Source organism: Heliangelus exortis, chromosome 1 (genome assembly GCF_036169615.1).
Source record: "Heliangelus exortis chromosome 1, bHelExo1.hap1, whole genome shotgun sequence".
Lineage (NCBI taxonomy): Eukaryota > Metazoa > Chordata > Aves > Apodiformes > Trochilidae > Heliangelus > Heliangelus exortis.
In genome coordinates, this window is record NC_092422.1 from 63,159,632 (window position 1) to 63,171,762 (window position 12,131).

The 12,131-nt window shown below is 40.5% G+C and overlaps 1 protein-coding gene across 2 annotated transcripts in view; it reads left to right on the top strand.

Annotated features, from left to right (window-relative positions):
• TBC1D8 (TBC1 domain family member 8) overlaps positions 1 to 12,131 on the top strand; it is a 49,192-nt gene that overhangs the window by 21,672 nt on the left and 15,389 nt on the right. For both annotated transcript variants that reach the window (XM_071745583.1, XM_071745593.1), the window contains exons 5-7: positions 2,403 to 2,643; positions 9,672 to 9,879; positions 11,043 to 11,237. In XM_071745583.1, coding sequence (XP_071601684.1) covers positions 2,403 to 2,643; positions 9,672 to 9,879; positions 11,043 to 11,237 — 644 coding nt within the window. The remainder of the gene's footprint in view (positions 1 to 2,402; positions 2,644 to 9,671; positions 9,880 to 11,042; positions 11,238 to 12,131) is intronic.

Consider the following 12,131-nt stretch of genomic DNA (forward strand, 5'->3'; position numbering starts at 1 on the left):
AAAAGAATACTTACTGAAAGATAATGGGGGAAGGAGGGAAAAATCCTTCATGTTGTTCCAAAAGTTTTGTTTATGTAATACCACAGATTTTTAAATGATATGGGAAGTACAGCATCATGCTGTATTATTTAAGAAGAAATCACATCTTATCTCTTTTAATAATAATTCATTATGAAAATGCAGAAAACCCCAAGCAACTACATGTTTGGAGCATTTTGTTTTGACCATGGATGGAAAATACACTGCTCATTTGCTGTTGCAGTTAGTTGTATTGCCTTTGTGTTCCCATGCATTTGCATTGAAAAGTGAAATAAAAACTTGAATTTTCTTTTGGTTAAACAGAACTTCTGTAGCTGGTTGAGAAGTGTTTTATGTTGAAGTTCTTTCTACCCTCCCCACCTCTGATTCTGATAAGAAAGATTGCTTGAGTTTCAAAGCTAGTATTTTGTCAAATTTATGAAATACTTGTATTGCACTGAGTAATTCAGATTTACTGTCATTCTGCTTGTTATTGTTGGAGAAGGTGATGCTGTTTTTATGTAGAAAGAGTCATTATTTATGTTTTTTTTTTCAGCTAGTAATCACAAATTAAATACGGTTGACTCTGATAGAGAAAATATTGCTAAGAAATCATATTTATTGTGTTCTTCAATACAGCACAAGAGATAAGCCCCAATATACTAGTTGCAATCAAAAGTAGTTCTTTATATATATTTTAACTCTTTAAAAAATCCCTTCAAGTCTTAGACTGAAATCTCATTATAAGCAAAGTGTTAGGTGTTCTACTTCTGGCAAGAATGTCCCCTTCCCCTTGCTTTGTTTTGTGTTGAAATGACCTGGAATGCAACACTGGATCTCATAAGGTTATCTTGCATCTTACACGAGCATAAACTCCACAGAACACTTTTTCCATCACAGGTCCCCTTTTATCTAAGCCTTGAAGTATTTGCAGCATTTCAGAGGCTTGGAAGATTGGATTTGTTGAAAAGATGTGCCAGGGTTTCTTCACATTTTTTAATTATAGCTGTGTTTTTCTACAACTTTGAGGACTTCCTATCTTTCATCAGAAGTTTGGGCCCCTTACAGTCCCAACCAACACTGCAGAGCCTGTGTGATCCCAACCTGCCTGAACAATAGTGCTATTGCTGCCGTGCTGCTTCATCTTTCTTCCCTTGGCTGTGCCCCTACAGATGATTTTTATGGCCATTCACAGCAGTTTGTGTGTGTTGACGCAGCTGTGCTTATTTAAGTAAGAAAAAATGTAATCTGCAAATAAACTTGACAGCTGTGGTTCATGTGTTACAGAGAACTTGCTGAGGGTAGCTCCTTAGGTAATTAATGATCATGGATAAGTGTCCTATATATATGACAATGTTTGTTATTACTGACTTTTTATTGCTTTATTGGCATCAAGAGACCAGCTGGGGATGTTAGGGGGTGTAGTCTTGATGTTATTGGCACAGAAAATCCTGGGAAGCTTCCAACAGTCGTTAAGTAGAAATTTAATCTGTTTTACAGTCCTTTCTAGCCTAATTTCTACCCAGAGATTCCTGTGACAGAGGCAAATAACATCATTCAGTCATTATCTATAATAAGCCAGTTCTGTTTACCATTTCTTTTTATATGATTCTGCAGTGTTTAAGTATAGAGAACAGTGTCCTATACTTTTTCTTCTTACAGAGAAGAAAACAAGTTTGACTACAGTCATGTTTAGGGCTAGATTCGCCTGTGTGGCTTTTTTTTTTTTTCCTTTTTGAACACCCTGTTTGTTTATAGTAACAACTAAACTTTCTAAAAATGTCCATGTGCCAAAGCTTCCTTTTGTATGGGAGTTAGCTGTATTTTGAAAGTAGAAGTACTGTGCATGCAATTGGGTTTTCACCTTCTTACAGTTTTATTCCTGGGAGACTACAAAGCCTTTCCCTGTTTTCTTCCTACTCTTGAAATGAGCTGTTTCTTCTGGCAGTAGCAAAGCAGGCAGCAGAAATGGCTCGTAAAGGAGCACAGTGCAGAACTGGTGTTCTGCAGAGATAGGTGGCCCAGTCCATCACTTCTTACAAAACAGATAAAATTTTGAGGGAGAGTTGCTGAAAAAGACTGTCTTTTGGAGCAGGGGAGAATGAATGAAGAGGGAAGGCAGGCATTTTAGGTTTTGCCTAGGTCTTTGTAGAAGTGGGTCTCTCTCATCTTCAGTTGTTTGCATTTCATTCTGAATTTGCTTATTTCACAAATCTGGAAAATGTAAGCAGAGCTTCCAATCCTTTTCTCTTTTTTCTTTTTTTTTCTTTCTTTTCTTTTCTTCTTTTTTTTCCTTTTTTCCTTTTTTTCTTTTTTTCTTTTTTTTCTTTCTTTTCTTTTTTCCCTTTTTTTTTTTTTTTTTCTTTTCCCCCCTCCAATGGCAGTGAAACTGATAATTCCTTGGGTTGAGGTCCAGAAGTTGGAAAGAACCTCCAATGTCTTCATGACCGATACAGTCCGTGTCACCACTCCCAACAAAGAACGTGACTTCTCCACCTTCCTCAACATCACTGAGGCTTTCAGGATCATGGAGCAACTGGCAGATGTGACACTCAGAAGGCTACTGGATAATGAGATCTTTGAGCTGGATCCGGGCCTACAGGATCCTACTCAGATTACCAAAAGGTAAAAAGCTAAATTTTCTTCCCCTCTTGCAAGCAGAGGTTCAGTGGTGGGCTTCATGGTTTGCTTTGTTATTTGAGCATGGTTTCAAAGGTCTACTTGACTGGGTAAAAAGGAGATCTTTATGGTGTACAGTGGTGTATCAAATAGGTAAATTTTGACGTGTTCAGAATACTTTTTTTCTGTTTTATATTCTTCCCTTAAACATCACTCTGGGTTTTTATTTATTTATTTTAAAGATGTCGTCCCCTGTAGAAGAGTAGATTGTAGCAAGGGTTATTTTCCATCTTCTCTGAAGAGCTACATTGTTTTGTTTGTAATTTTGGTGATGTGTAGGCTTTCCTAGTGCCATCAGTTCTGTAGAATTACTACTTTTGATCATATCTAAACCATGGAATTTCCCACTAGTGTGATTGCAACTTAGCAAACAGCTATAGGACTTCAGAAACCCACAGGCAGTTGCAGCACTTCCAGTATGGTACTGTCAGCTCTACCCTGTGCATCCCCAAAATACATCTTCATGTTCCTCTCTACAGGAATGCACTGGGCTCTCAGGGGCAAAGTTGATAACTATTTCTCTGCTGGTAGCACAGCCCACAACTTTGTGTTTTAATTGTTTCTGTGGGAAAAGAGAAGGGAAAGGGCCCAGAAAAATTTTGGGTGAGCAGGATGGGATAGCCTAAGCTGGAATTTGCCTGGGGCATCAAGTTTAAAGTGCTCATTTAAAATACTTATTTTCTGGGGCGAGTGGAGTGCCTATACCCTCCTGAATCAGACCCTTTCCTGTTCTTCCTTCCTTTTGCTCTGCCAGAAATATAAAAGGAATGACCAAGGTGTTGCTTCCTGGCTAAAACCTAAGGAATGCCTGGTATCGTTTCCCAAAACACAGATACAAGCCCAGTGGCTGTTTGATTGTTTCTGAGGGGCACTTTTGCAGTGATGTTGGGTTTATATCTTGGATAAACATTTCTACAAAGTTTTGTAATTTAGTTTAAAACAATAAAATGCACTTTGTGTGCAATTCTGTATGTACACACGATGAGGAAAATCACTGACACCAGGATTTCATTCGTGATACCATCAAGGAATTAATTTGAGGTGAGACAGTAGTGAGCAGCCACAAACATCTTTGCAGGCTTTTTTTTTTTTTTTTCCCATAGCCAGAGTTCCTTTAAACACAAGGATGTGTGATGTGTAACTGGATGTTGTTAGCATTGAGGCCTTTTGGCCCAGAGAAGACCTAACAAAAAAGTGGGGTGGAGATATTTTCAGCATCTACTGATTTTAACTCATCATTGTCACTTCCCAAAAGTCTTTGAATGTGGGGTATTGAATAAAAAACTGAATTAACTAAAAACTAAAGAAACTAAAAATCACAGCTGCAAAATAAAAGTATAAGGTTAGTAATATGCTATAGTAAGAAGGCTCCTAAGGAATCAGCCTGTGTGTACCTTTTGGCATTTTTTAATAGTAGTATGTATTAGCAAATGAGTAACAGAAACCATCTACATATTTATTCAAACAGATTTTTTTTCCTTTTTTTTCCTCCGAAGTTATGAAAAAAAAAAAGTGAAAGGTATGGGCATGGGCAGAGGAGAAAGAAGGCTAAAAATACATTTACTGGAGAGTTCCTGGGCAAGATATTCTCTAACCTGTGCTGAGGAGCTGTAACTTGAGATGGCAGAAAGGAAAACATGGAAACATGTCAGATGCCAAAATCCCACTTCCACTGCATGAATTAAGTAGTGGCTGGATAAGTCACTGTTTTTGGTGCCCTTTGTCACACTTCAGCAACCACTTTGATGTAACATGATTAAGCAAGACTGTAGTTTGAATAGTGGATAAACTGGTTTTTAGTGCTAACATGTTTTGGGGCTTTGAACTTTTTTGGAGTTTAAAGGTTTTGTTGCTGCTTTTTTTTTCCGGAAGTCACTGTAGACAAGGAACAGCTCTTTTTCAGATGATATTTTTCCCTAATAATTGTCTGCTAATTCTCATGCATGATTTGGAAAGAAATAGTAATGTATCAAAATGAGAGCAATAATTCACACATCATTAAAGCTATTCCATCTGTGTCAAATTAATGAAGTTCCTGTAGATTTCTTTTGTTTGTTAGGCTTTCTTTAGCAAGAAGCTCATCTCAGTGTCTTGTATTTTTAAAACATGCATTCTTAATGTCATCATGGTCTGTATATTCTACATTCTGAAAACCAGAAACCTCTGCTGCTCTTCCCAAGACTCCTGGTGACATCCTGATGAGCAGTGAGGAGTCAAGACTTGAAGAGGCTGTGGGATTAGATCCACAGTTTGTGACATAAATTTTATCATGGCCAGAGTCAAGTATACAAGTATATAAGTATAAAAGTTTCCATGCTGCTTAATGAGAGGGTAAGAAGCCATGCCTTGGGTACTATGTTCAGTTTTGGGCCCCTCACTACATGAAGGATGTTGAGGTTCTGGAGTGGGTCCAGAGAAGTGCAATGAATCTGGTGAAGGGCTTGGAGCACAAATCTTACAAGGAGTGGCTGAGGGAACTGAGTTTGTGTAGCCTGGAGTAGAGGAGGCTGAGGGGAGACCTTATTGCTCACTACAGCTACCTGACAGAAGATTGTAGCAAGGTGGGTGGCTGTCTCTTTCTTACAAGTAACACACAACAGGACAAGAGGAAATGGTCTCAAGCTGTGATAGGGGAGGTTTATTTTGGATATGAGGAAAAAGTACTTCACCAAAATGGTTGTTAGGCACTGGATCAGGCTGCCCAGGGAAGTGGTGGAGTCACCATCCCTGGAGGTATTTGGAAGATGTGTAGATGTGGTGTTTAGGGACATGGTTTAGTGGTAGCTTGGCAGTCTGCTAAGTTAATGATTAAAGTTCATTGTCTTAAAGGTCTTTTCCAGCCAAAATGATTCTGTGATTCTATGATAAGGCTTGAAACTATGGATTACAAAGGAATCAATGGGAATTAAGTTAATTGTTGTGAATAGGAAAAGTGAGGCCGAGGTGTTTGAGAACTTCTTGTAGATGTATTCATGTGCCATACAATTTTGCTGTAACATATGGTAACTATTTTTTTTCTTTATTTTTAATGGGAAGGTCGCTAAATTCTCTGGTATAGGTTTCTTGTACTTCTTATTTCCATCTCTTTCAGGATGTAAGAATATCCATTGCGTTAGTCCAATGTAGCGAGGAAATTGACCAAAGCAGAACATGAGATTTAAAAGCTTTAGTGCTGGTGTTGGTAAGGTTTGAAAAGTATGATATGTTTCTTCAGGTTCTAACCCCCTCAGTTTCTTTTCTTCATGCCTAACTGACTTGCCAGTGAGGGTGGTTTTGCTTCATGTGAAGGCAAAGATGTTTTTTTTAAGTGGTATGGAAACTGTTTGAAGTATCTTGAATCATAAATGTCACTTTGGTCGACATTAGTTCTTTCAGAGAAGGAATCTGAGAATGCCATAAACCTTGAGCAACAAGGAGGATGTGACTAGAAACAATCTACTTTTATTGCATCTGCCTGGCAAAAGGCAGGGTTTGGATTATCTCTGTGTCACTTGTGGCAGATGATTGCCCAACCTGTTTTCAAGGATTTCCAGTAATAGAAATACCAGGATCCATACCAGTCTTTCTCTGGACTACCAGTGAAAAGTCCTTCTGAAGTCTAACTTGAATCTTTCTTGCTGCTTTTTGAGTCTGTTACTTCTTGTCCAGCCCAGTACTATTGAAGAGATGAGATGTTCTCTCTTTAGAGCAACCATTTGTGTATTTGTCCTGAAAAATCCATATTGGCTCTTCTCAGGTAACTTCTCCCATTTTGTTTAGGAAAAGCGTTTCTTGCCATGCAAGAAAATCTAACAGTTCCTCTAATAAACAAGACATAACAACACATCACTGGATGTGTTATTCCCAAAATCTGTAACTTTCTGGAGTCTGAATATCAATAAAAGTCTTGTAATTGGTCTCTAAAAGCAAGAGGTCAGCCAGTTTGCTTAGATTTTTAGACAGGTAGCAAGTGACTTAGCAGAGCTAAAATCTTACAGAGAAGAACATTTGACGGTGAGGACATAATCTTAAGTGCCCTGATACTTTTACACACTGTATTGGTCTTATGTGTTATTTCCTTTAATTTAAAACACTTGGAAGGTAATGCAGGGGTCACACAAGAAACTATTGCAGTTCAGACTTGCCGTTCACTTTGAAGTGCTGGAGTTGGAGGCAGTCCAGAATCCTGGAACATGCAAGTTGGGAACTGCGCTCGGAAAGAATTGCTGAGTTTTCTGAAAAGCAGGGAACAAGGCAGTTGCATCTTCTTGCCTTTCATACTTCTGATGCATGTCTAAACCCTCAGTAAACGTTGTTTTTTGCATAGTGAAACCATTCCTCTTTTTCTTAGGTACAGCTCAGTACTCTGTGTTGGCTTAAAAACCAAATCAGCAGGGAAGTTGTTAAGCTAGAGCAAAAAAATTCAAAGGCAGTGAGCTGCAGGTAGAAAGGTTGAGCTTCTGTTGAGCACTGGAGGTACTGTGAAACTCAAAATGGAAGCTGTGGGGCCTGTGCCAGTTGCTGCATCTTTAACACATTTAAACAATTGCCTGTCTTGTTTTAGGAGCTAATTTCGTTTGCGGGTTGGTGTTTGGTTTTCGTTTCTTTTTTTTGAAGTTTTATAGGGCTTCTTTTTGGTTTTTCTTTTCTTTTTTTTTTTTTTTTTTTTTTTTTAACCATCTCTAATTTTGTTTCGCTCTGTTTATTAAGGGAAGCAATTGCTTTAAGCACTGAAATTTGCCTGCCTACCAGGAAATATTTTCTCAGTGTGCCACTTTCTAATAACGCAGCTTGTTTGAGCCCACAGTGGTGGCTGCTGACAGCACTTGATCCCCGTGGCACTGTTTTTCTTGTCAGGATCCTTCCTGCCAGCAGGCTGACCCTGTTTTGGTGCTCATCCCTAGGGCTGCAGTGCGGTCTCTGCGGTGGCCCTGTGTGTGACCCCCTGTGAGTCACAGGGGACAGGCACTTCCAGAGATGTTGGGGTTGGCAGCATTCCCCCCGGTACGGGGTGAGGGAGCTGGATGTAGTGCTCAGTGAATTTACTTAAGTTTCAGATACAGGAAATGTCATTCTTCAGCTTTAAAGCTTGTGGCTTCTTGTCTGAAGGGCCCCACACCTGGAGCCTGCAGCCCCAGGAGGTGCAGTAACATCCCGAAAACTCAGAAGCTGCAGGTTTTGGAGCATCAGAAAGAGTCATCTCTAACTGTCTAACAGGCAATCTCTGCCTCAACAGAGACCCAGCTCTTCTGTATAATGCCTCTTCTCGCAGAAAGGTAAAGAAATTTTCACAACCAAGTAGATCAAGGGAGGGTCTTACCTTCTCTGTACAATAGCAGGAGAGCAGAGCTCTACCCAGACCTGACTGCAGATGCTATCAGCAGCATTCATCTGTGCTGTGCAGAAATGGAAAATATTTTAGTGGTGAGTTAGCTAGGAGGCATATCCTGATCCAGCTTTGTCACAATAGCAGATCGCTGTGGGCACTTATCAGAGTTGCTCTCACTGTGGAATTTTAACTGAGCAAACTTCTTGTCTTCCTTCACAAAGACAGTTTCTCTTTGTTCTTTGTGAAAAAAACAGGAGATTATTTGTCTGTTTTCCTTGGATGATCCTATTAAAGAAGATAATGTTTGAGAAGGAAACAGCAGCTGAACACAGATCGAGCACATTCTGTCTTTTCTGTTGGTCACAGCTACAGATCCACCCTTTTTGGGTCTCAGTTTGTTCTCAGTTGTCCCTCCTCCCTGTTTCACATGGCTTTAGTTTTCTCCACAGATTAAACTGAAATGAAAAAAAAAGCCCACACAATTGATTTACTTACTGAAGCAGAGGCTTTGTCTGTCTCAACTTATGCTTGAATATCAGGGCTGGGGAATGGGGAAGGTGTCTGCAGAAGAGGAGGGTGAAGGAGGGAGCGGAGAGGGGATTTACAGCACCAAGGTACCACTCCCTGTTGTGCTTCAGCCCACGCTTTGAATTCTTTCAGTGGAACAAAGTCAAGCTTGCTTTTTTTTTTTTTTTTTTTTTTTTTTTTTCTTTTTTTCCTAAGGTGAATCATGTTTGGAAAAATTCACTTGTAGTAAAGGAAACAATAAAATTTAAGCTGTAATGTTTCTGGAGCTGCTGTTGGTAAGCTAATAGCCGTGGCCTGTTTACAGTCTAATTGCATAGCTCTCTAGATTACTGCAGATTTCCTCATTAAAAACGGAGGAGAAAAAAAAAGAATAATCCCCAAAGCCAAGTCTGCTTAATTCATTTAAAATTCTTCTCTCTACATAAATGTGGATAGGTGACTGGAAGGAAGCCAAGTCCACACTGAGTGTAGCTGATGCTGTTATTCCCAGCTGAGTCTGTAAGTGACCCAAAACTCTTCTTCATTTTGCAACTGTTCTGAGGGTTCTCAGGGGCTGATACCTCTGCAAGTCAAGGATGCAACGGTGTAAATGCCATCATCATTAACTCTTCTGTTACTGACCATTTTGGAAGTATTCATCAAGCAAATGCATAGTTTTTGGGTGCAGGTGCAAATCCCTAGGGTGATACTGGTATTACTATAGGGAAGGGACTCAGGAACATAAAGCTGATCTCTGTTGCTCAATGTATATGTTCATCATATTTATATCCTGGGCATTGAAATCTGTAACTCTTTGAAGCTGGAAAGTGATACAACAGTGGTAGAAAATGCATGGTTAAATAATAATTAAACACCCTCTCCCACCCAGCTGATTTAAATTAGTGTCCTTTTCTTTCCTGGTCACTACAGGAGTTGCTTTTGATCTTCTTATTAAACAAGCAAGTGTTGGTAATGATTCTTTGTTGCATTTTAAAGTCGGTCTTTTGTTGATCTGTTCACATAGGCAGTGAAGATTGCTGTGCACGGTGCTTTAATTCTGTATTCCTTGCTCTTGGTGAGGCTAACAAGAAAACAAACCTTGCACTGGATGTCCTGGCTTTCGGGGTCTTGTGATTCGCTCTTACTGCTTTCTCTTAAGGGATCTTGAAGCCAGAGCACAGAATGAATTCTTTCGGGCCTTCTTCAGATTGCCCAGGAAGGAGAAGCTGCATGAAGTTGTAGACTGTTCTCTCTGGACGCCGTTTAGTCGCTGTCACACAGCGGGAAGGATGTATACTTCAGACAGTTATATCTGTTTTGCCAGCAAAGAAAATGGCTGCTGCAATGTTATCATCCCACTTAGAGAGGTAGAGTTGTTTGTTTGTTTGATTTCTAGTCCATACCTGCCTTTTTCTGCCATCAGCATCCACTGTCACAACTTATCTGCAAACTGTCGTTTGATAGCAGGATGAAAGAGTGGGATGTTTCTGTGTATCATGCCTACAGGTTTGTTGTGAAGCTTGTTCTGGGACTCATTAGGATGCACATTCCTAAAAATCTGGGTGATTCAACATGATCCTGAAAGTGAAATATGGACAGGTAATACAGCAGGATAGAGCTGTTGGTCTAAGCCTTGGACAGTGCCCCCCTCCCAGCTTCACAAACACAGACCTCCAGCTTGATGTTGATGGAGGCTTCAGCTTGGACCTTTCCTAGCAATATAAAAGCCTCTTTGCCTTGCTGTGGGATCAACACTTAAAGGTGTTGAAGCTCTCCTTCCAAAGCTGTGGACACTTCACAGACCTGTAGGGCAGAGAAAAAGGGGATGGACATTCCGGAGGGATGAGCTGCCATCCCTCCAGATTTCCATGAAATCAAAGACTTGTTTAAATGGAACAGAGGATGCATGGGAAGGTGGTGGGAGTAGGATAGAAGGAAGCTGCCAGAAAATGCCTGCCTGATCTGCTGTGGATACAAGCTTCTTATGGTCTTTTAATTAAAGCTTTCATTTCATTCTTGACTAATAACAGAGTAACTTTGAAATGTCCTAACTGTAGCAACTTATCTTCCACTGTTAAAGAAACAAAACCAATAAGAGAACAGTGTTCCATAGTTAATCAGAACCAACAAAACGACTGTTTTTCCTGACCTCAGGAGTGTGCAAGTAAATTTTCTCCTCCATCCCCCAGAATCTGATCAATTGGATAATTTTCTAAAATTTATTTTAATCATTAGTTTCCTTCTTTATTTCCCCTCAGTCCACTCTCCAAAAGCCAGCCCCAAAGTAATGTAATAAAAAGCATCTGGGTTGCTTTGTGGTGCCTGGTGTGAGCTTCTAAATAGACCTCAGGTAAGCTGATGATGCCTCATAAGCTTCAGGTAGCAGGATGTGTCTGATCAGGAAATAACCATGTTTAAAGCATGTGTGTAAATGAATGCTGTGTTTGCATATTTTGGTACATGTAGAGTGTTTGAAGATGTTTCTCTGGATGTGGAGCATAATGTGTTTTCTGTAATGTTTCTGGAAAAGGTAATCAGTATAGAGAAGATGGAGGACACAAGCCTTCTCCCTAATCCCATCATTGTTAGCATAAGGAGCAAGACAGCTTTTCAGTTCATTGAGCTGAAGGACCGGGATACTTTGGTGGAGAACCTGCTCCAGAGGCTAAAAGAAGTGAACTTCAGCAACCCAGTGCACTGTAACAACTTGCAAAATAACAACCAGGTATGGAGCTTCAAGCTTTGCTTTTATTATGAATTCAGTGTGTTTATCCACTGGTCCATTGTCCTGCCTTCTTCGGGGGGTTGATCTTGGACCAGTGATGTCTGATGCCTTCTTCAGTGACCTGGCTGATGGGATGGAGAGCACCCACAGAATGGTTGTGGTTGATGCAAAACTGGGGAGAGTAGGGAGTATGCTAGAGGACAGGGCTGCCCTTCCCAGGGGATCTCAATGAGCTGGTGGAATGGGCTGATAAGAGACCTCGTGAAACTCAACGAAAGCAAATGTCAAGTCTGGCAGAGTGACCCCATGGGAAAGAGGGACCTGGTGTTGGCTGGCTGAAGAGCAGCCATGTGGAAAAAATGAGGGAGTCATTGAGTTCATAAGTCAGCCATGTGCTCTGACAGTGAAGAGGATCAACAGTGTATGGGGTTGTACTAGCAGGATTGTAACCAGCAGGTCAAGAGGTGTTACTGTTTTCTTCTTCTATTCAGCACTTCTGAGGCTTATCAGGAATATGTGTCCAGTTTTGACTCTATGCCAGCACATGAGAAAAGCATTTGCAAATTGAAGTAAATCTAGTGGAAGGCCACAAGCTGGTCAGGGGCTAGAGCACATTCTTCAAAAGGAGAGGCAGAGGGAGCAGGGCTTGTTCAGCTTGTTTTCCACTAGCTAATAGGGACTTACAGAGAAGATGGAGCCAGACTCCTCTTGGAGGTGCCAGCTATGAGATGAGCAACATCAATCACAAGTTTCAACAAGGGAAAATCTGATTAGGTAAAAAGAAAGATCTCCCCTTAAGGGTGGGCAGAGCTGGATCATGGTGCTATTCAGCTCAATGGGACAGAGTCCCCAGCAACCTGGTCCGAGTGGTCCTACTTTGAGCAGAGGATTGAA